The sequence below is a fragment of the Lepidothrix coronata genome, unplaced genomic scaffold (assembly GCF_001604755.1).
Source record: "Lepidothrix coronata isolate B3197 unplaced genomic scaffold, Lepidothrix_coronata-1.0 Scaffold141, whole genome shotgun sequence".
NCBI classification, from domain to species: domain Eukaryota; kingdom Metazoa; phylum Chordata; class Aves; order Passeriformes; family Pipridae; genus Lepidothrix; species Lepidothrix coronata.
This window is the reverse complement of record NW_016690321.1, coordinates 1,469,336-1,495,359: the sequence shown is the minus strand read 5'-3', so window position 1 is coordinate 1,495,359 and position 26,024 is coordinate 1,469,336. Positions and strand designations below refer to the sequence as shown.

Sequence of the window (26,024 nt, the reverse complement as noted above, 5' to 3'; positions counted from 1 at the left end):
ATTTCAATACAGGCAATGTTACAGAATTATCACTCAAAGCAAAAGCATTGTTTCAAACTTGGCACCAATGGAAAGAGTACCGTAAGTAAAGATGACAAACATTTAGCATTAAATCCCTTTAGAAATGCCTTTCTCTTCAATTTCATTGACTTTCTCTGATGATCTACAGTTTAAGAACATCGCTGGGGGAAAAAAAATGGAAAAAATAGCTATTGACCATCTCAAAGTTGATATACAGAGAAATAACAACAATTTTTGTTGTTCTTCAAGAATAAAAAAGGTATACACATGAGGCAAAAGTAGTATTCTCTCCATCACTTTGCTCTTGGGGAGGTTTCCAAAATCACCTGGAGATATGACAGAGCTGAGTGTAAATGCACAGAAGACACTTGAAGGAAGTCAGAAAGAAAGAAAGAAAGAGCAATTTGTTTTATGGAAAACCCCATCACTGGATCCACATAATCTCAAATATTCTGCAGTCTGCATTGTCACTGTGACCACGCAGGCCTAGTTGGCCCTGTTCCATGAGCACGTCTGAACTCAGTTAGTTACCAGGCAGTACTAGTGAGCAGCACTTCCCCGGTTACCCAGAGAAGCGCTCAGGTTTTTAACTTTCCCTCTTCAGTGCTCAGACTCCTAGAAATTTCACAGCAAACTGTATCACAAGTGCAAAGCTTTCAAGTTGTTGTTTGGGTAGCATAGAAAGTACCAAAAATGAGGTAATGCACTAAGTGTTTTTATGTAGAAGTTCAGAAAGCTACAAGAACTCAAAATTTACTTTGTGGGTAAGAAGAGAGCTAAAAAGCCTTTGCTTGATTTGTGTGAATATTGGCATGGAGATAAATACAGTGACAACCTATTTCTGGTGAAGTCTTTGCTTGGACCAGCACTTTGAAATAAGACTAGTTAAATTCTGCTCAATTCAAACACAAGTAAATCCTGCATGTATGTAATCTGCATCTTAAGATTTCTAACTCTAAGCACAAGATAAAACATGGCTATTATGACCTAACAGGTGAAAAGTTACTTCCCTAAGGGCTACAATAGAAGCCACTCTGACCACACAAAAAGTTTTGAGGTTATCCAGTGCAGGAAATAGGCATCTCCCAAAGCTGCTGCTGCTCTCTGGCTAACAGAGAACATCACATATGATCTCTATAATCTTTTCTTCTCAACTTTGCAGGCCTATTGTTGACATGCATGAAACTTCATGCCAAGAGTTATCTGGACTTTCATTTTAAGCTTGCAGGAAAGCACAGAATCTCTTCGTAGGGCAGATGAGCAAAGTGCCAGCAAACTGTAAACCAAGATTACACAGAACCATCTGTTCAGACAGTGAGCCTGTTGAGAAGTCTTATCCCACACAGACTGCTGGTCTGACACGGGCCAGAGTCTACATGTAACAGGTATAAAACACTCTGTTGTTGCATTCCTAACGTACGCTTCCAAAACTTCAAGCAAAACCTAAGTTTGGTTCGTGTCCCAAGTCCAAGGTTCAGCTGGAAACGCACACATTTTTGACAAGACATAGAGCACACTCCTACAAACTTTCCGAAGGAGAGAGCGGATGGCTGCACATCGCCAGCCCAGTCCGGCCTCGCTACAACATGGAGCCGCTTGAACTCTGTAACCTTGTAAACAGCGGCCGCCTTTCCTCCAGCTCAGCCTTCCTGCCGAGGCGCCACGGCAGACCGGGCTATCGGGAGCTGAGCTGTCCCTCCCTTCAGGAGCTAAGGAACAGTTCGCCTTTAGTAAATACCACCAGCGCAGCGTCAATGGGCAGATGCAGGAGAAGCGACTGGACCCAGCGTGGCTGGAGCTGCCGCACCGGCCGAGCTGGTCCCGCTGACAGCGGGGACAGGGGCTGCAGCCAAACCCCGCCGAGCCCCCCCGCCCCGGCCCCCGGGCCAGCCTCGCACATCCTGAGCAGTGCTGCGCCCGCTGGCTCCCGCCGCACCCGGTGCGCCCTCAGGGAGCCCTTTCCCGGCGGGCCGCTCCCTCGGGAGCGCGATGCCGGGCGGAGATCGCCACTCCCGGCGCTGGAGGCGGCGAGTTCGGCGCCGTTTGCGGGCACGGCGAGGCCGGGCCGCAGCGGCCGGTGGGGGACGCGAGCGGCTGGGAGGCGGCGGCCGGGACGGAGCGGCGCCGGTGCCCCGCCGTGCTCTTACCCAGCATGAGGGGGCTGAGGCGCCGGGCCATGCCCTTGGACAGGTCGTACACATAGAGCTTCACGGGGTGCAGCGCCAGCGGCTCCTCCATGGGGGCGCGGGCGCGGCCGCCGGGCGGCAACTGGAGCCCTTGCAGACAAAGTGGAACGGTCCTTCCCTCTGGGAAGCGGAGGGGAGCGGGGGGAACAGGTGGTGCCGGTGCCGGTCGCGGGTGCGGCGGCAGCAGCCGGGAGGTGACAGACGAGGCGGAAGGGGCAACCCTGTCTGTGCGCATGCGCGGCCACCGCGAGCCGGCCGGGCCGCCCCGTCACTGCGCGACTCTGCGGGGGGCGGAGCTACGGCTGGGGGGCGGGGCTGAACAAGGCCTCCCGTCATTGGCTAAGGCTCGGGGCCGAGCGCAGCGTGGGCGGAGCTCCATCCCTTGGCGTCCTCGCTGCAACCAATCCTCGCGTGGTGGAGGCGTGGCCTCCTGCGGGATAGGCGGGGTGCGGTGCTTTTCCGCTCTCGCCATTGGTCAGTGTGGCTATGGTGGGCGGGGTCTCCCGGTGAGTGGCGGTTGTTTGGGAGTGGGCGGGGCCGGCTGTTGCGGGCGCTGTGTCTGTCGTGAGTTGGGCGCGCCCCTCGGGCGGCCGTGCCGCGGGAGCCATGGCGGGGTGGGGGTCGTTCTACCGGGGTGAGGGGCCCGAGGACGAGGAGGAGGAGGAGCAGCAGCAGGAGGACGGGGCTGAGGCGATCGGTAAGGGCCCCTCACCCGCTCACAGAGGGCAGCCCAGGGCCCGGTGCCTGCCCGCGGAGGTCTGCGGGCGGAGGGGTCGCTGCTAAAACTGTTTACTCCCGCTCTATAGGGGACCACAGGTTCGGGGGCCGGGACAGCCTCATCTTCTTGGTGGATGCCTCCAAGGCCATGTTTGAGTCCGACGGGGACGCAGAAACTCCCTTCGACATGACCATGCAGGTAAGGTTCGATGAGCTGCTACTTGCCAAAGACAAAACTTTCGCACCCTTTACTACGAGTTACTTTTTTCATATTTTGCCCTGTGTGCGTTTTTTTTAGTGCATCCGGAATGTGTATACCAGCAAAATTATCAGTAGTGACAGGGACCTGTTAAGTGTCGTGTTCTACGGTACAGAAAACAACAAGAACTCAGCAGATTTCAAGCACATCTATGTTCTTCAGGAGCTGGACAATCCAGGTAAAGTGATATGAAGATTGTGTAAAGATGGTGTGAGGAAACTTGTGTAGTAGTAGCATTGTCGGTAACTGATCTCTTTAAAATCAGAGTTATTGGATAAATAAGTTCTTGTTACTGAAATCTGTTGGTGGCAGTGGGGATAGATTTAGAAATTTATGGAAACCTTAGAAACTTTGTGAGAGCTTAGCTTTTTCTCTTGTAGTTGGTTCAGATCTTTTTTCTGTGTCTTCTATTTTAATGTGGTGGTTCACCTGCTGTCTGCTAAACCTAGGAGGATCTCAAGAGAACTCACGAAAGCCCATCACGTGTCTGCTGCACTTCAGAAAAGTGCATGTCCATGCTAAGGCACATGGATTCCAGCTGATGATGAATATCACAGAATGGCTGAGATTGGCCCAACATGCTAGCCTTTTTGGGGTGTTCCATTTCTTGTTTTCATTAGTTCTGCAATTCTTGAATTTCACTCTTTCATTTTCTTAGAATGAGGTAGCATATGCTTGATAACAAGTGCCAATTGCTGAATTGGAAAAGGCAGTAGGAGGAGTGCAAAGAATCGCATGCTAGTGGAGTCTTTTGATGGTGGAGTCTTGTGGGGGGATTTTGGCTACAATTTTTAATAGCAGCCTTTATCTCTGAGGAGGTTTGGTTTAATTTTCTTCACTAGAGGGTGCAGGTTTAATGACACAGGGGCAGCAAACTGCCATATGCTTCTTGTTCATCCTTTTTCCTCCTCCTTCCCTGCTTGCTCTTTTCCCCCTTTCAGAAGCAGTAGCCTCACCATGCTGATAAAAACAGCACAGGTGAAAGGTGGGTGTTGTTAAAAAGGAGGAGAATTGTATATTTTCTGCCCCTGGAGAGCAGCGTGCTCTAGAGAAGGAGGAAATACTAGTTATTATGGAGTACATAATTATGAACACTTATGCTATTAATTAAAGGGCAGCTAAGGAGATGAAAATAAAATAGTAAAGGGAGGGGAAGACATTTTCAGATGAGATTTCAAAAGTGCTATAGAGTTTAAGTGAAGGAAAAGGAAGCAGCTCTGCAGAATGCAGTAGCTCCCTTTGTAGCGCAGTGGGAGCAAACAGAGAATGTGCTGTTAGGCAGGTGGGAAAAGGAGTCATTGTTGGGCCAGAGTAATTGTCAGAGCTGTAACAAGGCCTAAACGTCGCTGTGCTCCCTGTGGTGATCTATAGGGCTGTGTCTGACCTGTGCATGGATTCTCTCTGACATGAGAGGCAAGGAAGGAGGAGAAGCGCTCCACCTTCCCAGCATGCTGTGGAGATGCCGGGTGTATTTCAGGCTCTTCTCCTTTCTCTGGTGGTGCAGCAGTCTGCCGTGCCTCCGCAGCTGGTGCCATTGCTGCCTTTCCTTGTCCTTTCAGTGTGAAAGGTTTGCGATACTTTGATCCCTGCCTGTTTCCCTTCCCAAAAGGAAGAGTCCACAGTGGTATCAGGGCAGTTTGTGTCCTCTTGGCCCTTGTAGGTGCTTTGTGATACTGCAAATGTGAGGTGATGCTGAGCAGTTTTCTCAGCCAGGGGTGTTGCAAGGGCACTGCCACAGAGGTGCCAGGGACAGTACTTGGACATCAGCAGCAAGGGACCCCAGGTGCATGTTTAGAAGAGCTCATGGTACATCTTTCAGTATTTCTAATGTATGTGAATGCTGTTACCTCCTTAGGTGCAAAGCGTGTTCTAGAGCTGGACCAATACAGGGGAGATGAAGGACGAGCACTTTTCCGTGAAAGCTTTGGCCACAATGCTGACTATTCCCTGGGGGAAGCGCTCTGGGCCTGCTCCAATCTCTTCAGTGATGTCCGAGTCAGGCTGAGCCACAAAAGGATCATGCTCTTCACCAACGAGGATGACCCTCATGCCAATGACAGTGCTAAAGCCAAGCTGGCCAGGACCAGAGCTGGTGATCTGAGAGACACAGGTCATTATTTTCCCCTTTAATTTCAGGCAGTAAAACATGTTGTATCCTCACAGCAGATGTTAACTGCATTGCAATTTTGTGGTGGAAAAAGAATGTAAAATCATCAGAACTGTGTAATCTTTCTGAAGTTTTTTAAAAATTAGAAAGTCTGTTATCTGATCTGCAATCCAGTAACTAGCACTTATTTTCTAGGATCTCTTCTTCTGCATTGAAGAAGAATTGGGACATGAGAGGGCCAAGAAAAGCAAACTTTTTGTTGTACCGTTTTCCAGGAAGGGAATAATAACACAAAGTTAACACAAAAGAAAAACTACTTTAATAGCTTCATTTTGAATTAGCTGAAGGACATCAACCTGAGCTCAGAGACTGGACATCAAGTGCTTTGTTAGTTCAACTATGTAGCTGAGATAATCAGTGTTTTTGGAGTTCAGCAGATGTCCTGGATCTAGTAACTGTGAGGCTTCCTTAATCCTGAGGCCCTATAACTAAAGGAAAGGGGATTTTCTGAACTCATTACTTACTTCTATGCTTGAGGTAAGATTATGTTTTATAAGAGCTCGTCAGAGCTGTTTCATACACAATACTGTCCAGATTCTTAATAGGAAGGAATGATTTTCTATGCTGCATTATTTTCACTGAAATTAAAGAATGCTTTTTGCCTTTTTCCCTAGAAAATTTCGCATCTGGTGCAGATGACAATTTGGAGCTCATTCTTGCTTAAATTATTTGGGTAGATGAAGAAATCTGGGAGTGCTGAGAAACATGATAATGTAAGAAAAAGAAGCAGTTTCCGATCCTCCTCTTATCTCTCACATTGTTTTTAGGTATCATCCTGGACTTGATGCATTTGAAGAAGCCTGGAGGGTTCGATATCTCTTTGTTCTACAGGGATATTATAAATGTAGCAGAGGATGAGGACCTTGGGATCCAGCCCAAGGAGTCAGAGAAACTGGAACATCTCATGAAGAAAGTACGAGCAAAGGAGACAAAGAAACGGGCTTTAGTGAGGTTTGTGCCTAGTTATGATACATCATTCAGTGGAGGCACCTGATGTCATTTTTAGACTGCGTCTCACCTTCCTCTTCTGGAATGATTGGTCCTTAACAGCAACAGTGCTTACATTCCTCAGTCTTAATTCCTTAGTTCAAGATTGGTGTTTCTTCCATAGCTTGCAAGGATATTTGTCCTTGGTGGATGAGAAGAGCAGAGAGTGCAGCTAGGTCTCCTTTTTTGCTCTGTGTGGCATTTCGTGTATTGAGCTTGAAATGATCATTTGTCAAAAATTTGTATCATTGCCAAATACTTACCTGAAAATCTGCAACATGGGAAATAGTTTATAGTGAAACCTGATTGAAATGAGGCTTTTTTTGCTAATGTTAACTTTAAAAAATTTATCTGAATGTGACTAGTAGGTTTTTTGGCCCATTATTAAATAGTTATATGTGGCCATTCTGTCTAGGCACTGTGGATTCATACAGCCTTGACATTTCTGATCTCCTACTGAAAGATTAGAGATACTTACAGAGGATTAAAGGGATCTTGACAAAGCAGATAGAAAGTATTTTTGTAACCACGTACTTCGTAACAGTTGTTTTTTTAATGGGTGATTTCATAGCAGAATGATGTGGAAGCACGGTAAGGGAATGAACTTCAAGGCCTAGTGTTTATTTTTTTAATAAATATTTAAAAAGTATCCCAAACTGAATTGCTGCCATTGCCATTCTTCTCCAGCTGACAACTTTATTTTGCTTTTCTGAGAATGAGGAAGAATCTTGTACCTGTGATACCTTTTGGAAGAGAGAAAGTAACATTCATAGTAATTCACTTTTCTGCTCTTGGAACTTGAAGATGTTTCTAATTTTAAGCCTTTACTTCTGAATTTTTCTCTGACTTCTGGTTTAATTTTTTCTTGAATCATGATATTGTCTTGATGGGGTTCTTTTGGGGGCTTCTTCATTTTGCATGAACAGCTGTGAGAATTCAGAGTTCATGTTACGTTAAGCACAAGTGGGGTACCCAAATGTGAACTTACCCTGTGCTCCGCTTGAGCGTAGCTGCCCTTCTGAGTGAAAAAAAGGTAAAAGAAATATGGTAAATTTTTTGTGTTTAGATGATTTTTATGACCAGAAATGACGACATTGCAAGAATATCTTTATACAAGTGAGATTATGACCCAAGTGATAGTATGTTTCCAAGGATACCTGTGATTTTCGGGGAGGAGAACCGGAGGAAGTCAGAGAAAATAAGTTATCTGTGTTTTTGCAGTAGTGTCTCAAGTCTGTGTCTGCTTTTTACACAGGTTAAATCTGTATCTGAGCAATGATCTGGCGCTTTCTGTTGGTGTTTACAACCTTATTCAAAAAGCTTATAAGCCATATCCAGTGAAGCTTTATCGAGAAACTAATGAACCAGTTAAAACGAAAACAAGAACGTTTAATGGAAAAACAGGCAGTTTGCTCCTGCCTAGTGACACAAAAAGGGCTCAGGTAACGTATTGATTATATGCCTGTTTTTTCCCGTCTCTGTGATGTGTGTGGGAGATGCCTGTTTTCTTGCTGCTTTTGTTTGTATTCCACTTTCAAGATGAGATGCAGAAATACTTGCATCTGTATGCCCCTGGGGACAGCCTGGTCACATTGTGAGCTCTGTAGAGTAAGAGTGGGTTGTGTCTCTGGCCTGACTGTCAGGGGAAAAGCATAGCTGCTGGTGAAAGTGCACTCAGGAACTCGGGTATTTTCTTTCTTTGAGGCAGAACCAGGTTGTCAGAGCCTGACCTTATGTGACCCTGTGTGTTCACTGCTGCTGTTACCTGTTGATTCATTAGGAACAGATTTTGTCTGTTTTTTTAAACATTGAGGTGTGAATCACAGGGGGAGTTGGAGTGGTTTTCCAAAGGAAAGGCATGTTATCTTTGGAGTTTTTTGTTACATTTTTCTTTACTTTGCCTTCCTGCTTGATAGTTTGGCTGATGTAAATTGAATGTCACATTCCGTTCAGGCACAGCCTTATTTCAGAGCAGGTTATGCAGTTGCTAGGTATACTGTCACAAGTGCATTTTTTGTGTCCCTCCATGCTAAAGGCTCTTAAAGTTTTTGTCTTAACATGAAATATTAAGTTTATTTATATTGGATGTTAGTTTCTTGAAATAAAGTACAGGAGATAAACAGAAAGCTTTGCATTAAGCCCTGATGTCTGACTTCAGCAGCTGGACTATAACATGGTTTTGATTTTGGATGCTTGAGCAATGCTTTAGAAGTGTTGTTTTTTAGTCACTGTTTCTGCCAGGAGTAGGCAGCTGACGTGCATCTGCTGAAGCAAGTTTAGAATTGGGCAGGACCTCTGAAAAGGTCTAACCCAGCCCAGAGCAAGACTCACAAAACCGGGTCAGGTTGCTCAGAGTTTGTTTGGGACAGCTCTGAAGAACATCAAAGATGAGATATGACAGCCTCTCTGTACCAGGGCTTACCCATTGTCTTAGTAAAGTGCATTTTGCTAATGTTCAGATAGAATTTCCCTTGGGATAGTGATCACAGTCTGGGACCTGCCGTTTTGGTGTGCACTAATGACAAGTTTACTCTGTCTTGTTTTATAACCCTCTTTTCAGTAGTGGAAGACAGCACTTGCATCCTCTTCCAATCCCGTACCCTTCTCCCCCAGTTTTCTTTATACTGGCAGCACTATCATCTGCTCTTCCCTGGTGTAGACATACGGAAACCGACAGATTGTGCTGGAGAAAGAGGAAACAGAAGAATTAAAACGGTTTGATTCTCCGGGTTTGTTTCTGATTGGCTTCAAACCACTTTCACTGCTAAAACAGCACCACCACATCAGGCCTTCTCAGTTCATCTATCCTGAGGAGTCCTTGGTGAGGGGTAAGTAAAGATGGTAAGAGAAGATTCACCACCTTGCATTAGGCTAATGAGCTGATTCATTGTATGTTTGAGTGGGGATCACTGAGTGTAAAAGCTTTGACTAACTTAAAAATTTGCTATTGTTAAGAAGAACTGAATTAACTGTTACTGCATCTCTCAGCTGCAGTTATTTGTTGTTCTCTCCAGTAGCAGAAGAGCCAATTTGGCTTCATGTTTCATCCATCATGACAAGCAGCTAAAGATGTAGTTCCAAAACACTTGATTTTGTCATTCATGAAAGTGGAGGATCCTAGTACCTGAAAAGAAGGCAAAGATGGTTTAAAAAAACACAAATGAAAAACAAACCTCAAACCAGTGAAAATAATTGCTGATTTAAGTCCATATATGCTAAGACTGGAAACATTATACTCAGGAAGTATAGTTGAATTAAGAGCACTTTATGGTCTTGTAAAGAGAGAAGGAGAGGATGTTTAGGACTGCTTGTTTTCCCCTTTTTATGTGTATACATAAGTCTACTTATCTAAAAATCCCAGGCTGCAACTATGAAGAAAAAATCTCTAGCTCCTCAACCTACCAGTGGATAAAGTGGGCTGAGTTATGACCAGATGCTTTGCAGTGTCTGACTAAAGAAGAACCTTTTTGCTAGCTTCTCCAGCTTCGCAGTTTCCTGACTCAAACACATTATTTATATGTCAGTCTTTTCCTGACCACCATATCTGGTAAAATACAAAGCAAACGTGTGCCTCAGGAGGAGTACTGAAGTCTGAATTCTTAGTGTGTTACTTCTGCAAAAAGGTCCTATGATGTGTTGCTGCTCTGATATCCCACGAAACAGAAAAAGACTTTGTAGATTGCTGTTTCCAAATTTCACTGTATTTCATTGCTCAGATGCTGGTGATTTCATTTCTTTCGGAGCTCTCTCTGCTCTGTCAGGACAGACACACTGACACACTGACATTGTCCATTTCGAGGGCTCTCTCTTCCAAAATTCGATTTTTACTTCTGAAGTATTGCAAGCATTCCAAAGAAGTCCCAGGTTTTGAAACTGTAATATCTGGGGTTATATTCCTGAACAGAGGAGGAAAGCTGTCAATCTGACCAATCCGCTCTTTACTTTGCAGGGAGTACAACACTATTTAATGCCTTGTTGATGAAATGCTTGGAGAGGGAGATGATGATGCTGTGCAGATACACTGTTCGCCGGAACACTCCTCCTCGCTTTGTGGCCCTGCTTCCTCAGGAGGAAGAGGTGGATGAGCAGAAAGTGCAGATAGCCCCTCCAGGTATGGGAAGGGATGCCTCCTTTCCCTATGCAATTGGATGCAGTCAGCATAATAGCGTCCTGTATTGAGTGAAAATAATCTTAGCACCACTCCCCTTAAAACTGGGGAAAGCGCTTTCCAGCATCTGTTTTCTTCAGTTTTGTCGTTGTAAGCATCTGATGTTGAATCTATTTTTAAAACCCCGGTTGCATCAGTGCTTGCTCAGGTATGACCTGGCTACAGTGTTTTCCCTGCCTCCTACCTCTTTTTAGCAAATTCAAGGAACTGACATAAAAATTAAAAGCCTTTTTTTCTGTTTAGTGACTAGGCAGAGTGTCTTTCCTTGAATTTTATTGTATCCTTGAATAGATTTTGAAGTATTAAATAAATAATCTTGCATATTGAGCCTCACACCTCATCAGCCAAGTGGGGAATGATTAGGGAGCAAAGGCAGACTCCTGCTTTTTTGCATTTTCTCACCTCTTTAAGTGGAACACATCTTTTGGGAGAATGTAAAGTAGGGAAATAAATCTGCTTGTGTACAAAGTGAAGCATTTCAGAATAACATGTGGACAATACATAATTTTCAAACAAGTCTTTTTCAAACTCATATCTTGTAAGGTGGGCAAAAAGCAACTCCCCAGTATCCAACACATAAAAAGCAACTCACCTGTATCCAACTCTCAGCTATGCATTTAGTTCGAATCTCTTTTACAAAGCCATTAGTGTGATGTTGGTTATATACATTGAGATTGGGATTGAGTGTCATGCTGTAGGTACTGGGAAGTATTATAGATTGCTGTTGTTTGGAACAAAACAGCTAGCTAGTTCGGAGTCATCAGACTTAGATAATAACCATCTTGGTCTTTCCCATAAATTATTGTTTTGAGGCTGACCTTCTGTATAACTGTTCTCTTGCTCCTTCTCTTCTGTATAGGTTTCCACATAATTTTTCTGCCATATGCAGATGACAAAAGGAACGTTGATTTTACAGAAAATGTGCCAGCCAGTCAAGAGCAGGTGGACAAAATGAAGGAAATAATTCAAAAACTCCGGTTCAAATACAGGTGCATGGAGATAAATAATGTGGAGGGGATTGGTATGGGGAAGAAAGCACAACTATTGCTTGCTCTATTGCACACATTGTTCAGCTGTGGTGTGCTGAATTTGAAGATGAGATTTTGATATATTTTGAGAGAAATTGCTTCTCATTGCAGTAGCTTTGTCCAAACTTTATTCTTAATCAGCCTGGATACCCGGGCACCATAATGTTTATGTAGCATGTTCTGGAGTTCTTTATAGAATTTCTCTTGTTCTCTGGGCTGTTGTCATTTGTTGCAGAGGTATCACATTTTATTGTGGTTCTGAAACTCTATTGCAGATCAGACGTGGATCGTTTCCATTAGAGCACTTTAGAAAGAATAGCCAGGCCATTTTTTCATTATAGCTAGGATAAATGCTATGAAGTACTTTATGGGAGAGTTTTTCCCAGATATGTGGAAACTACCATAACTGTTATTAAATGCCACTGTCTCCTTTTGCCTTATCCACCTTTCTAAGTCTCACACAGCATTCTAATGTGGTTGATTCATGACAGGATAGTGATTCAGCAGGTAAATTGAAAAGAGGAAAAGCAGTTCTGATGCGATGGATTGTTCTGTGGGAAAGAGGGCAGTTTTATTTTGCAGTAAGTTGGTGGTAGATCTTAAGTGTTTTGTCTGTCTTCTTGGCAGCATGCATTGACATTTTGGGGGATTCTTGACAGGACTGACAGCTTTGAGAACCCGGTTTTGCAGCAGCACTTCAGGAATCTGGAGGCTTTAGCACTCGATATGCTGGAACCAGAACAAGCTGAGGATCTTACAAGTGAGAATTATTGGTGGATGCGAAGGGAGGTGGGAGACTGTTGACTTTGTTCTAAGTCAAATATGTGCTACTACAACCCCAAATGTCTTTTAAAAAATGTTTTAGAATGTATGGTTCCATGATGTAGAATTCTGAAATACTGAAACTGTACTTTCTAATGCTGTCACTTTTAAGGTAGAGAAAAAATTGCTTACTTTACCATCCAAAATGAAAATTGAATCACCTTTTTTCTGTGGTGTCAAATGTTTTCTCTGAAATTCCTCTCTTCAAGATTCTCATTAATACTTCAGTCTGATAAATGGGCAGAATTAAGAGAATTATTCTGCTGGGGGCCATTGTGCCACCGTGTGGCTGTGAGAGTTTATTATGTAAGAATATCTGCTCCTGAAGGGGAATTTTTTTTTTAAATTATGTTGTTTTCCTGAAATGGTCTTAACAAACAGTCTAGGTCCCTCTGCTAGCTGTCTTAGAAATACATGACAGAAACAAGCTGTTCTGCCTCAAACTACTTGCAACCTTTGATAGCAACCTGTTGTATTTTAAAATTCTGAGACTAGACCTGGTAGCAGTGTAATCAGGGAGAAGATCTTCTATGTCACTTTTACCGTGTAAGTTTTGTTCCGCATATATATATATATATATATATATACATATATACATATATATATATATACATATATATATATCTTGCAGGGAAGTGTGTGAATCCATTACATATGTATAATCACAGAATAGGTCAGGTTGGAAGGGACCACAGTGGGTCATGTGGTCCAACCTCCCTACTCAAGCAGAGTCATCCTAGAGCACATGGCACAGGATTATGTCCAAACAGTTCTTGAATTTCTCAAGTGAGGAGACTCCACACCCTCTCTGGACAACCTGTTCCAGTGCATGGTCACTCGCACAGTAAAGAAGTTCTTCCTCATGTTCAGGTGGAACTTTCTGTATATCAATTCTTGCCCCTTGCCTCTTGTCCTGTTGCTTGACACCGCTGAGAAGAGCCTGGCTCCATCCTCTTGACACCCTCTCTTCAAATACTTACAGACATTGATAAGGTCCCCTCTCAGTCATCTCTTCTTGAGGCCTAACAGGCCCAACTCTCTCGGCCTTTTCTCATAAGAGAGATGCTCCAGTCCCTTCATCATCTTTGTTGCCTTCTGCTAGACCTGCTCCAGGAGCTCTATGCCTCTCTTGTAGTGGGGAGCCAAGAACTGGACACAGCACTCCAGTTGTCCAAACTCTTCATATTACCAAGAGCTGTAAACTTCTCATTTGGGAATATCGTAACACAGGTATTTGCATTTTGCATGCTTGCAAGACGCTTGCAGACAAGTTATTACAGACAAGTTATCTGGTCATGGCCTTGTTTAGACTTTCCTGGGTTTGAGAGACCAAATCTTTTATCTTTTGCCAGTGCCAAAGTATGAACAGATGAACCACAGGCTGGGCAACCTGGTAGAGGAGTTTAAGCAGCTGGTTTATCCCCCTGACTACAATCCTGAAGGGAAGGCTGTAAAGCGAAAACAAGGTAAGTAATGGTGGTGCAGACACAAAACATAGTGTCTGTATGTGCAAGAATTGTGCAAGAATTCTCTTTACGGATCTCCACAATGAAGTGAATTTATATCCAGTGTTGATTCTTAGAGATTAGAGGATATTGTGGTATCCAATCGGGGAACTACTGGAATGAGAAACTGCAGAGTGAAGTATAGGAAGTAATGTGGGTAAATGACTGCAAAATATGTATATATAATTTTAGTAACTTTGTACTTTATGATAGTGTAGTAAAATCATTTATACTTTCAGTTTGTGTTGGTGAGGGAGCAGACTTTTATGCATAGGCAGTTCAGCAAGTCCAAGGTGGGCATCTTTAGGGCTAAATGTGTGAGTAATGCTGAAGTACATGTGTAGTTTGGGAGTCTATGAAATTCTGCATGAAGTGGGAGTATCAGTTAGCTGAGTTCCCTGTGGAATCATTGCATTCTGCTGTCTCCATGAGAATCCCTTAAAAGTTTCATTTGGAGAGTGATCTTTCCATCAGAATACAAAGTTTCACACTTCAGTTAAGATCACTCCTATCAATGAAGTACTTACTACATGACTTACCTAGTGACACCTGTTTCTTAAAACAAAACATGGAAACCTGTGAACGTGTAGCTGTTAAAGTACCATGTGCTAATGGCCATTAACTGTGGTATGTATAAGAAATGTTGATGTCTTTCTATGAAGAAAGTTTTAAGAATCTTTGTGATCTAAAATTTGTCTTTCTAGCTTCTGATGACCAAACTGAGAAGAGGCCCAAGGTAGAAGTCTCAAAGGATGAGCTGCAGAGTCATGTGCAGAAGGGCACTCTGGGCAAGCTCACTGTACCTATTCTGAAGGAGGCATGCAGGCTTTTGGGGCTGAAGGGTGGAGGCAAGAAGCAGGAACTCATGGATGCTTTAATTGAATACTTTAAGGAGCGTTAAGCAGGAATGGAAGGCCCTGGTTGACTTCTGTCTGCTTGGAATGTTGGTTATCTTATGTGAATGCTGTGTCTGTTTAATCCTGCTACGAAAGAGAAGGCAACTAAATGTTGCTGTATCTAGCAGTGGAGAAACTTTTTACTCATAGTTGTGAAACTTCTCTGCAAAGTTGGATTCTGTTGACAGTAGCCAAAGGCAGAATTAAATTCCCTGTGAACTCAGGTCACCCACTGTACATGAACAGAGAGTTGTGCCTTCCTCATTTCTTAATAAAAGTTATTTTGGACTTCTTACTTTGAAACACTGACTATACCATGTTTGAATCATAAAGACAGCAAAACTCACTTCAGCGTAAGAAAACACAATGATCTGTCTTAATGGCATCACATGAATTCAAGCCAGCAGGTCGAGTCTGTGTGCTAACAGAGGGTGTAAATGTGGTGTATTACTCTTCGACTCTCCAAAACAGCTGGTCAGTATCAGTACTAGTAATCAAATTGGTGTTACAAAGATTACCAGCAGATCATAAAGGAAAAGAAAGTCATTACTGGGAAACAGTAGCCAATCCTTTGGGCAAAAAGCTAACACTTTACAAAGCTGCACAGCCAGGTCCTCCATTTTTAAATTGTAATAGCAGAAGCTGGTTTAAAAAAGGAAAAAAATTGTGTTCCCTAGAAGGCTGCAAGCACTTATCCCAGTTAATTACTGAGATGGCATAGAGCTTTTCCACTTTTGTAGTGAGTATGAGTCAGACTGTTGTGCAGGCTTCTGTACTTGAGTCTGTGCTTTAAAAATAGAAAAAATAGTTGTGGAAAGTAGCTGTTAGGTACAATATTTTTACTTTTTTAATCATACTTGTGGAGACAGCAACTGGGGCTATGTTTTGGTTTTCTACCTCTGCCACACCCCACCTGTTTTGCAGTGCAAGATGACTAAAACCAATAAACTGTTGTTGCCCTTGCTCTGTGAAACTACTAATTATTTAGTGAAACTCTTAACCTTATACGGGATGCAAACAGGATACCTGAGGTGTCCATTTTGGTCTGCATAGTGTTTTTAGTGTTCAGAGATTCCTGTGTTTGGCACACAAACTATTGGGCCACTTATTGAAGAGTTAAATCATATATTAAGGTCATGCTGGTGCTGTAGTGTGGCACATGTCTTGGAGCCAGCTGTGACCCCCCCCCTTCTGACACTGTGCCTGTCCTAGCTGTGCCAGCACACTGCTTACTCCTACCTCCTCAGCTCCTGGAGAGAGCAGCTAGCCCATGTTGAGCTCTGCAGTGCAGAAGCTATGTAATCTGTTATAATTACAATCAGCCTGCGTTATAGTAGTTATTTTTAATAAAGATTTGTCTAAGCAATCACTTTATTTTGCCCTTTGGCAAAAAAGCTGCTGTAAATGCTTGTTTTAGCAAGGCTTGAATTGAACGCAGTGAAATAGTGAGACTATCCTGTCCATAATTCTGTAAATTTAATTCCACAAATACCCTTATAAATTTCTCTTCTGGCTTGCTAACCCCCTGGCACAGCACATCCCAGGCTTTGGATAATTGTGGTATGTTTTAGGTTATTAGATCTTCTTCCTGGCCTTTTTTTTTTTAACAGCAGGCTATCACATTAAGCAGAAGTTTAAAAGGGATAATGATGGAAGGCTTCAGAGCAGAAAAAGAAACAGTTTTGCTTGCTCAAGAATCCTTTATTTCTGCTCCTTTTGTGCTTTGTCTTACATCAGCTGTCTTGGTACAATAGGGCAAATCCTTGGCAAAGCTGTGGTTCTAAACACAACTAGCTCAACAGTCAGCATCAGTAGAAGGGAACAGCAGCCTTTCTAAACCTCATACAATTGAAAAGACTCTAAAAATACTTGTAATAAGTTCACAAGGATTACTGTTATCAGCCATTTACAAAAACATACAGACACGATGTCTTCAGTATTTCACGAGCTGATTTCATCTGCTTGGGATGTACTTACTAAAGGTATGAAGTTAGTGCCTCTGTGGAAACACTACAGGTAAATTTATTTTTGCCTTCTGCTGTTGCACCTATTGGTGTTACCTGTTGTTGTTTCCACACTACTTTGCTTTGGCATCCTGCAATAGGAACCAGGTTTGATATGGCCCATTCCAACACAGGGCTTTAGACACTTCTGTTCAGAGCAGTAAGTGGATTATACAATATGCATTTAACTAAAGCTAGTTCAATAAAACCACCACTAATCCAGAATGCTGGTAGTGCTCCACGCTTTTCCAGAACAAATGATCTAGCATTCTCTTCTTGAGACACAAGTTGATTTATTTGAAAAATTACTTGCTGTCTGCTTCCTTGGCTGTGACTTACAGGGTTCATCTTCAGTCAGGTGACCACAGTGCAGTAGCTAAAAAGCATGACATACTTCTTATAATTATCAGCCAGATGTAGGGTACTCGTCAGCCACAACAGGCTGCCCTCTACCATGGGTTTTGTACTTCTCTAGGAAGCCCAAGCTCAAGGATAACAGTCCATGCAAAGAAAAGTGAAGGAGTATGAATTACTCCACTGCAAAAGCCTTTAGGCAACCTCTGAGTAGTTTAGCTGTACAAGTAGAAACATTCCAGTTAGCTGCAAATGCTTCACCAAGGGAATGACAATTATATTTAGCTTTGTCAGCATTTTTATTTTTTTCTTAAAAAGTCAGTACTTAAAAATAATTGAGATAAAACATTTCCCCTTGTGTACTGCCATAAGATTTCTGTTCCCCATACATCTCTTAGAGAAGTCTTGTGTCTGGTTTCAAGAACAAGGGCTGTGCTATAAGTACGGATCTTGGCTCCATCTGCTGCTACACAGTAGCTGCTGCCCGCCTTATACACGGCCTACAATGCCCTGTCATTTAAGGTGGGGAACCCACAACCCTTCTCCTCAGCAGCCAAAACTGTTCGGAAACACAGTTACTCACACCTGTTAGAGGCTGAAGCTTAGCAGAAATACTTCAACGCAGAGAAAGCTGATGGGTGGGTTAAAGAAGCCCTGAGCAGGCAGACAGGGAAATAAGGGGAGCGGGGGACTTTTTCTTTCTTTTAAACATAAAAGAGGATACAGTTGTACGATCACTTTTCAAGAAGTAATACAGGAGAATTAATGTGTTGGAGTAGAATAATAGAAAAGTGGGGAGATGGGGCAGAAACACTAAGAATTAAGCCATTATTAAACAAAAATGTGGCATTTTGAAACATGATATCAAAACTATCATCTCAACTGAATCTAAACATTAATGACCCCTAATTTCCACTTTCCTGTTCCACACACATTTAAACTCATGGGCACTTAGACCAACAGTCTTTCTATAGCTTGCTGGACAGACTGGATCTGAGGCTTTAGCTGTGATCCCTCCTTGATGGTGATGGAGCAGGCGATGACAGGCCGGGAAACGCCACACGCCCGGCCCAGGGCTTGCTTGGACCGCACAAACACATAAGGTACGTTCTTGTCCTCACAGAGAAGAGGGAGGTGCAGGATGATCTCCAAGGGCTCTGCATCTGCTGCCATCACAATGAACTCCGCAATCCCTCTGTTCAGTGTTTTGGTGGCTGTAAAAGAAACTGAAGAGTCAGTCTAAGTCCTTCTGGGAAGCACATCTAATGAAAAACAACTTTAGAAGATGCTGAAATTGGTATCAGTGGGAAGGAGAGCTCAAGGTAGCATGAGGACAGCCAAAGGAAAGTGGCGGCTGTAGGGCCAGGGAAGGGGTTATTTGCAGGGCTGCTGGGGTGCTGTGCCCAGCACTGCCCTCAAGTGCAGTCGAGAGATTGACAAAGGAGCAAGGCCAGCCCAAGGCTGCTGATGAGTACGGGGCTGGAACCCACCATGAGGGGAGATTGAGGGAGCTGAGTTGGTTTAGCCTGGAGAAGAGAGGGCTGAGGTGGGAGTGGGGGCAGCATGGCTGCTGTCTTCTACTTCAGGGGGATTGCAGACAAGGCGAAGCCACACTGTCCTTGTGAGTACACAGGAAGAAGCACAAGTTGCAGATTGTGACTGTTGCCTCAGTGAAATTCCAAGAGCATAGCGTAATTTTATATCCCCCATGCCATGAGAGGTGTTTAAGCCATGGGACATGGGTCCTAAGAGAATACTGAGTTTCTATCCTTAGGGATTATGGTTTTTTTAAAAGTTTGACTAAGCAAAGCCCCAAGCAGCTGTGAAGGGAACCAGTCTCTGAGCAGGTTGCAATAGAGGTACCCTTTAAATGCAAATCATTTTATGATTCTGAAGTGGCTAGACATCTGGTAATCCAGTGCCACACCACTGAAGTATGCACGATACAGGACATGCACCAGGAACACAACTTGGGAATCTACCAGAACCGCATATAAATGTTGAAAAGATTACAACTTAATTCTGTCCCTGAATATTGCTTAAGCAAGCTTGAAGGAGGAGGAAGACACACACTTGCAATAGCCAGATCAATACAGAATGAGTGGTTCACAGCTACAGAGAAAAGACAACCTCTAGCCACAGCATCTCACAAAATCCTTGCAATGACTTCTAGCACACTTTGCAACACACAGGTCTCACCTTCATTGGCTCCTTTGCGTAGTTGCTTATAGTTGCAGGATTGCTGCACAAGATCCAGCAGTGTTTTGGTGAGCTGTGCATCCGCCAGCGGGTAAGCTTTGGGATTCACTTCTGCCTCACTCTAGAGAAAGAAAAAAGTAGTAAGTATTACAACAGGAGCAAAGGGGGCTTTATTCTGAGCAACACTGCACAGGGATCATATCCATCACATATACTGATTAGTGGAGTCATATCACTGCTCTGCACATATAGCAGAAATTCCACTGCATTTTACTTCTACAAGAAGGGTTCCTGTATCAAAGTAAAGGGGATAAATAAGAAACACATCCCTCACATCCAAGTAAAGAGCATCTCTACTCACACATTCACACCCTACAAACCAGCAACAGTGAACTCACAGGGGAGTCTTCAGGCGTTCGCTACCACAAAGACTACATAAAACGAAGCGTTTCAGTGCATAAATTAACAATCTGATATAGATTTTAAAGACACTGCCAGGAGAGCACGTATCAAGTTTATTTCCGCAAATCAGAAGTAGCTTCTAAACGTGACCATCAGTGGTGGGATGGAAGAGCAGCGAGGTCACAAGCGGTGTTCGCGGCCGGCGCTGGCAGAACCGCGGCCAGCCCGGCCCCAGGCACGGCGCGGGGGTGACCCAGACGCCGAGTGTCCCGTCACCAGGTGCCCCCAGCACCGCCAGCACCGCGGGTTCCCTCCCCCCGCCACCAGCCGCACCCCGCCCGGCCTCCACGTGCTGCCCGCCGGGCGGCCGGGGAGGTGGCGACCCTCCGCCCCGGGCTCCCCGGAGGAGGAGGGGGAGGACAAGGAGAAGGAAAAGACAAGGAGAAGAGAAGGAGAAGGAGGAAGAGGAGGAGGCGAAGGCGGAGGCCAGGCCCCGACGCCACTCACCATGGCCGCGGCGCGTTCGCTGCTGTCCGCCCGAGCGCGCTGCGGGGGAAGAGGCGGGAGCGATCCCGCCGCCGCCGGAAGGGAGGCGGGCCCGGGGCGGCCCCGGCGCGGAGCCTCCACCTGCCCCCGGCGGGGCGGGGCTGGGCGGCCAGCCCGGCAGCTGGGATGGCGGCGGGGGCTGCAGTGCCCTGCGGTGGGCACGGAGTGCGCTGGACGCTGCCGCTCCGCCCGCCGCTCTGCCTCGCCTGCGCCGTGGAGACCCTGGGCGACGGCAGCGCCTCGGTGGGCAGCGCCTGCCCCGCCGCCCCTTCCCTTGCGCGGCCGGGCCGCGGAGCGCCCCCTCAGCGGCCCCCGCCCCGCCGCCGGGGCTGCCGCTCTCCTGCGCTGCGCTTGCGGCTGGGGCGCGGCCGGGGTGGCCCTGGGCCAGGCCTGTCACCTCAGCACCGGGCCCTGGTGGCCCTTTTCCCCCCCCTCGGGGTGCTGGGAGCAGCGCAGGGCTCGGGCCCAAGGGCTGACAGGCTGCTGTCTTTGATCCGTAGCTGGTGCGCAAGAAGCATGTCCTGTCCCGTCTCCAGGATGCCCTGGCCTGGCAGGCGCTGCCAGTCGTCCAACTGCTGGCACCAGACGAGAGGGTCTGCATGCATTTGATAGGAACTCTCTTTGGTAAGAGCTCTGCTGAGCCCTAGTGCAGCAGTAGGGAGGAGGCAGTTACGTTTTGTTAGAGGTGTAAAACTTCTCCACGTTTGAAGCAAAAAAAAAAAAAAAAAAAAAAAAAAAAAAAAAACCAAGCAAAAGAATACTGAGGTGCCTACCTCTTCCACCATTCTGTTAGGTATGTCATTACTCCTTGGGGAAAGCTGCCTGTCACTGATTTAGAATAGATTAATTAATTTCTTCATTCCCCGAGGAGTAGGATTGGCATGTTCATAAAGCTCTTGCAGCTTTCCAAAGTATCTAGACATATCTGTAAAGTTTCTTTCTAGAGAACAGGGGGTAGCTGGGCTATGACTCTTCCCTGAATGAGGGTTTTCTCATCGTGCTGAACTGTGGAGTTCTTTGAAGATTCATATAGAAATGAAAGTGTGAGGTTAAAAAGGTGCTGCAGGATTTAATATTGACTCTGCAAAATACAAATCTTCATAGTGGGTTTTCACAGCATCACTTTAAATCTCTACAAATCCTGTAGCCGTACGACTGTAATACCTGCTTCTTTCTGGTGGGTCAGCCTTACAGCAGAATAGTGTCAGAAAATGCCCTTCCAGTAACAGTCTCTGTGATCTTGAACATCTCTTACTGGTTTCTGTTTGCATAGCAGTGGTGTGGGAAACATTTTGAAATGTCATCTAAAATCTTGGATGGAGAAGAAATAATGGTCTAAATGAGGGAACAGTAAGGCAGGAAGAGAAAGGTAGAGGATATGAATATGAGTGCCTTCAAAAAGCAAATATACCAGATTCCTTTAATTCCACTATCTCATTTGCATATCACAGATAATTCTTGTTCTTTGGGGGAAAGTGACTTACAAAACCCTTTCCCTGCCTTGAAACACTGAATAATTCAAATAGTGTTTTCCTGGTTGTTTTCCCACAACTTGTGTTTTGCATGTTTTGGAAGCATCTTTGTTAGAAACAGAACTTTGTGCAGGTTTAGTTCTCCCCACTGCACAAATTTTATTGAGTGCTGTCTGCACACATAATCCTATAGAGAAGTGAAGAAAGTGGTGCTTATAGCCAGTTCAGCTCTACATTGTATGGCCCTAACACAAAATACCCCAGAAGACAGGGGAACTGTGCTTGCATTTCAATGCTCGTCTGCTTTTAAATAATTCTCTCTCTAAGAAGCTTTGTAATTGGGTGGTTTGAGTACAGCTTTGGGATTTTACTGTACTTGGTGTAACTCCTAGAGCAATTGGAATCCCAGTCTAAGCTTGGGGCTACAAACAATGGCATGTACCTTTTGCGCAGTACTTGGATGAACAAAGGATCATTTGGTGCAACAGTATAAGAGGGACCCCCCAAAAGTTTGAGCAGTGCTGTGGAGGAAGTATTAATAGTGAATTCAGGAAAATACATTCTTTTTTTTGAGAGAGAATATTGGGATAAGCACAGGCAGAAGAAAGAGGGTTAAGAGAAGAGAGGTGTAGTGTGGAGTCTTACGTATGAGAAGGTGGCGAATTTCATGAAGCTAACAATGCAATACTCCCTAATGCTGTATGCAAATAATTTCTAGAATTACTAAGGATTGGGCAGATGAGGAAGGAAATAAGTAATTTATTCGCCTGTCATAACATTGCTTTAGTTGGTCAAATTTCCAAGAGATCATGGAGTCTTCAGAGGAGAGGTCATTCAGTTTGATTGGATATGTTGAAACAAGTGGTTTGGTGTGTTAGAAGAGGGAGTCTGAACTTGATGCTGTAGGTACTTGAAGTTGGAGGGAGCTGGGAGGTAGAGTTTCTTGTCTGCTGGGGTGAAGCAGGGGTTTATTTTAATATATCCAATCTTATGCTCTCATCGTACAAATAACTTATGGTGTCTTCAAGGTCAGTTTAACGTTGGAATAGTTTCCATATACTTTAAACCTGGTGTTCAGATTTGGTTTCAGGTTTTTCAGTACTGTGGAGGGAGAGAACTGTTCATAGTGATTAGTATAAATGGAGGATAGAAAGGACAGAAACTCACAGCTGGGCTTTAACTTCTGTCATTCCAGAGTGTTGTTTCAGATGTATAATATCGGATACACACAGTGAGATGTGGCAATGGCAGTAGTTACATATTCCCCGACATAGGTGGAGCCATTGACTTCAACTATAAAGTACATAAAAGATTTGCAAGAGAACCAAATGCCTCACGTCCCTGTGTCCTGCTTATGGAGGCACCTTTTGTGATACTCCTTGAGAGTATCCACCTTCCCCTGACAAAGTCAGGCTGGTGTCATGAAAAGCAGGGAATATGAAACAGTTCTGAAAAAAATTTACAGCTCTTTCTTACAAGAGGGAATTACAGCACTGGTGATACAAGCAGGAATGAGCTCCATGACCTATTGTGGTTTATTTTTTAGGGATGTTGCATACTGTGGAAGACAGTGGTGCCCTGGACCTGTTAGTAGAAGGTAAGAGACAGATGCCACATCTCAAGTACTGGCAGTTTCTGAACGGAGGATCTGTCTTGTCTGATAACTACAGTGAGATGCTCGGCTTCTACACAGCTTGAATGGGGAAGACCATCTACTGCCTATCTGTGCAACAGTAACAAGCAGTCTGTTCCCATTTTTGGGGGCAGAGGAGTGCATGCAGAATCAAACATTTAACATTTCTCTTACAGGTTCTGTGTGTGCCATGAATTTAGTGTCAGATGGGTAGCAGTGGTAAACAATGACCAAAGTCTCAAAGCAAATGGAAGTCCATGGGATCTACTGCTTTCTCCTCAGGACAAGAGGGTATTTGGGATTTAGCTGCACAGGCTGCAGATTCCTCTTTGTGAGGAGTCCCTAATTTGAAATCTGAAGGAAACATCTGCAGGGCTGACAAAGAAATCTCTGCAGTCCAGTTGACCTTGGACATCTCTGATGAGTCTAGTGATATTAGCAATGCAGTGATGCATTTCATGTCCAGCCATGAAAGGTGAAAGGAGGTGTGACAAGCTTTATCCAGAGGGGTTTTAGTTTTCAGACACTTGCTTAAAATGATGTTGAAAAGGTGAGAAGTCTTTCTGTCATGTTAGCAGTGTGTTGAGAGATGGATGTTCTCAAACAGAGAAATTTTAAATTAGTGTTACTTAACTCTTGAAAGCTTCTAGAGATTCTGAGAGTTTTGGGCAAGAAATGGCCATTAAACTCTCTATAAATCACATGTCTCAAGATATGATTCTGCTGAGATGCACAGCTCATTAGCTGAAGTAGTTCTCCTAGATAAACCTCCAGTATTGCCCTGGATATACCAAGAAATGGTGAACCCCAAAGTCTCTGGTACTTTTTTTTTATGATGCTTTTCTAGGATACAAATCAAAAGTGTATGTTTTCCAAACGAGTCATGCCACGACAGCAAGATACATCCAAGACAGCCTTACCAAATCCTGTGGAACAACGTTCTGCACAGTGTCTCAGTAAAGGCACTATTGAAAAAATTTATCTGCTGAACATTCAGGTGCCCAGTTGTAGAAGTACTGGAAGAGGAACTTGCTTCCTGAAACTAGTCTGCTGCTATATGTGTGGAGGCAGAGGCAGCCTGCCAGCATCAGGCAACTCCCTTGTGGTTTGCACATCCCAGGTGATATGCAGCCAGTGCCTGGCAAACACAGTTTCTTGTTGATTCCTCTTATTAGGACAGAGCTGACAGAGTTCTTATAGTTTCAGTGAACCAAGAATAACAGCACTTGGGGATGAGGAGGTAAACAGCACCACAAAGGTGACTGGGGCCTTGCTTTCTGGTAAGGTATATAGGATAACTGCAGTGGGGTGGAATGGCTGATAGACTTCACTTAATCTCAGGGACAGTAGTAGCTGGAGGAGGAGCTCTGACTCTGACTCTAAGAATCCTCAGAAATTTCAGTTCTGATATCTTGTCTGGAACGATAAATTTTTTAAAGGCCAGTTTTAATACTCTAGGAAGCCTGCTCTCTTCAATGACCAGAAATTTCAATGCTTTTTTAAAGTTAGAGTTTTGTTCCCTTCCAGGTTCCTTGCTGTCCTGATGTTCAGTTTATTGCTTGCAGTTCATTTCCACGCATGGTTTGTAGTGCAGCCAGAATGGGACTGCTGTAATGGTGCCGCAGAGAGCTTGAGCCGGGCTATCAGAAGTAATAGAGCTGTGAATGCCAATGATACCCTGTTCTCGCAGCACCTCTGCGCTCATTTAATTTCTAAGCTCTTTGCTCACTGGTCTGCTTAAGCCCCGTGGAAGATGGATTGTGAGTGCTCTTGTGTGTGTATTACTGCTCCTGTTTCTTCTGCCTAGTTCTGGTGCGGCTTGTGGTGGAGCTGAAGTCAGAACAGTACTTATGCTGCATTTTGAATGAAAGCCAAAAGGAGGTCAGTGAAGATGAATTCTCCTGCCCTTCCTCTCAGTCCTTCAGGGAGTGAGAAATGAGTGACCCTGCAAGACTGCAGCTGCTGCACTGGGATGTAGCATCTGCTGCAGTGGGATCACAGAATCATAGAATGGTTTGGGTTGGAAGGGACCTTAAAGATCATCCAGTTCCAACCCCACTGTCATGGGCAGGGACACCTTCCACTAGAGCAGGTTGCTCAAAGCCCCATCCAACCTGGCCTTGGATGTCCTAGTGCCAGCTCTCCTGCTGTGATGTTGGCACTGTTGGTGTCTACCCTGCAGTTTTTCTATTGTTCCCACGATGTATTGCAGCCATATGGCTTCATGATACACTTATGAAGCTAAATGCCTTACTCAGGTTCTTCTTTTCCTATCAATTTCAGTTATATGAGGAGACTGTGCCATGGGCTCTTGCTCTCTTCGTTCCTAAGTTTAAGATGGTCCCATGGGGTACAAAAAACTGGGAAATAGCAAAAGTGGGAAGAAATTCAGACGGTTCATCTGTTCGTGTAAAAGGTGGAGGGGAGAGAGAGGAAGAGGAGCAAGAAGCAAGAGATCCCTTGAATTAATTTAAAGACATTTTTGAGACTTAATGCTGTGTTCAGGGTTTTCCTGTGTTTTATCCTAAGTGGTGAAGAGGACCCATCTTAGGAAAAGATCCTGTGCTAGGGGATTATGCATCACTGAGAGCTTGCTGGTTTAGGTGCATTTCTGCCTTTGGATGTATCCTCATCAGTGAAACATTTTCTTTCTCTGTCT

General features: G+C 44.5%; 4 protein-coding genes across 5 annotated transcripts in view; 2 read left to right on the top strand and 2 right to left on the bottom strand.

Annotated features, from left to right (window-relative positions):
- DESI1 (desumoylating isopeptidase 1) overlaps positions 1 to 2,457 on the bottom strand; it is a 17,971-nt gene extending 15,514 nt beyond the window's left edge. The window contains exon 1 of the mRNA XM_017827604.1: positions 2,169 to 2,457. Coding sequence (XP_017683093.1) covers positions 2,169 to 2,442 — 274 coding nt within the window. The 5' untranslated portion in view covers positions 2,443 to 2,457. The remainder of the gene's footprint in view (positions 1 to 2,168) is intronic.
- Positions 2,458 to 2,774: 317 nt separating this feature from the next.
- On the top strand, positions 2,775 to 15,059 carry XRCC6 (X-ray repair cross complementing 6). The gene is made up of 12 exons (XM_017827601.1): positions 2,775 to 2,904; positions 3,014 to 3,123; positions 3,223 to 3,361; positions 5,039 to 5,293; positions 6,118 to 6,301; positions 7,593 to 7,779; positions 8,997 to 9,165; positions 10,287 to 10,448; positions 11,365 to 11,494; positions 12,193 to 12,293; positions 13,708 to 13,821; positions 14,565 to 15,059. The coding sequence occupies exons 1-12, from the start codon at positions 2,814 to 2,816 to the stop codon at positions 14,759 to 14,761; spliced, it is 1,839 nt and encodes a 612-aa protein (XP_017683090.1). The 5' UTR covers positions 2,775 to 2,813; the 3' UTR covers positions 14,762 to 15,059.
- Positions 15,060 to 16,436: 1,377 nt separating this feature from the next.
- On the bottom strand, positions 16,437 to 20,311 carry SNU13 (SNU13 homolog, small nuclear ribonucleoprotein (U4/U6.U5)). The gene is made up of 3 exons (XM_017827605.1): positions 20,222 to 20,311; positions 19,313 to 19,433; positions 16,437 to 18,327 (listed from the first exon to the last, which is right to left on the bottom strand). The coding sequence occupies exons 1-3, from the start codon at positions 20,222 to 20,224 to the stop codon at positions 18,065 to 18,067; spliced, it is 387 nt and encodes a 128-aa protein (XP_017683094.1). The 5' UTR covers positions 20,225 to 20,311; the 3' UTR covers positions 16,437 to 18,064.
- Positions 20,312 to 20,376: 65 nt separating this feature from the next.
- MEI1 (meiotic double-stranded break formation protein 1) overlaps positions 20,377 to 26,024 on the top strand; it is a 37,462-nt gene continuing 31,814 nt past the window's right edge. For both annotated transcript variants that reach the window (XM_017827599.1, XM_017827600.1), the window contains exons 1-4: positions 20,377 to 20,503; positions 20,761 to 20,884; positions 23,279 to 23,329; positions 25,173 to 25,246. In XM_017827599.1, the coding sequence (XP_017683088.1) occupies positions 20,387 to 20,503; positions 20,761 to 20,884; positions 23,279 to 23,329; positions 25,173 to 25,246 (366 nt within the window). In that variant the 5' untranslated portion in view covers positions 20,377 to 20,386. The remainder of the gene's footprint in view (positions 20,504 to 20,760; positions 20,885 to 23,278; positions 23,330 to 25,172; positions 25,247 to 26,024) is intronic.

What these genes read in the sequence shown, in the direction of transcription:
- SNU13 (XM_017827605.1), bottom strand. An exon ending in ACGCAAAGGAGCCAATGAAG is followed by an intron (nt 18,328 to 19,312) that starts GTGAGACCTGTG and finishes TTTCTTTTACAG; the next exon opens with CCACCAAAACACTGAACAGA.
- XRCC6 (XM_017827601.1), top strand. Translation starts at nt 2,814, where the DNA reads ATGGCGGGGTGGGGGTCGTTCTACCGGGGTGAGGGGCCCGAGGACGAG. An exon ending in AAGAAACGGGCTTTAGTGAG is followed by an intron (nt 6,302 to 7,592) that starts GTTTGTGCCTAG and finishes CTTTTTACACAG; the next exon opens with GTTAAATCTGTATCTGAGCA. An exon ending in TGAGGAGTCCTTGGTGAGGG is followed by an intron (nt 9,166 to 10,286) that starts GTAAGTAAAGAT and finishes TTTACTTTGCAG; the next exon opens with GGAGTACAACACTATTTAAT.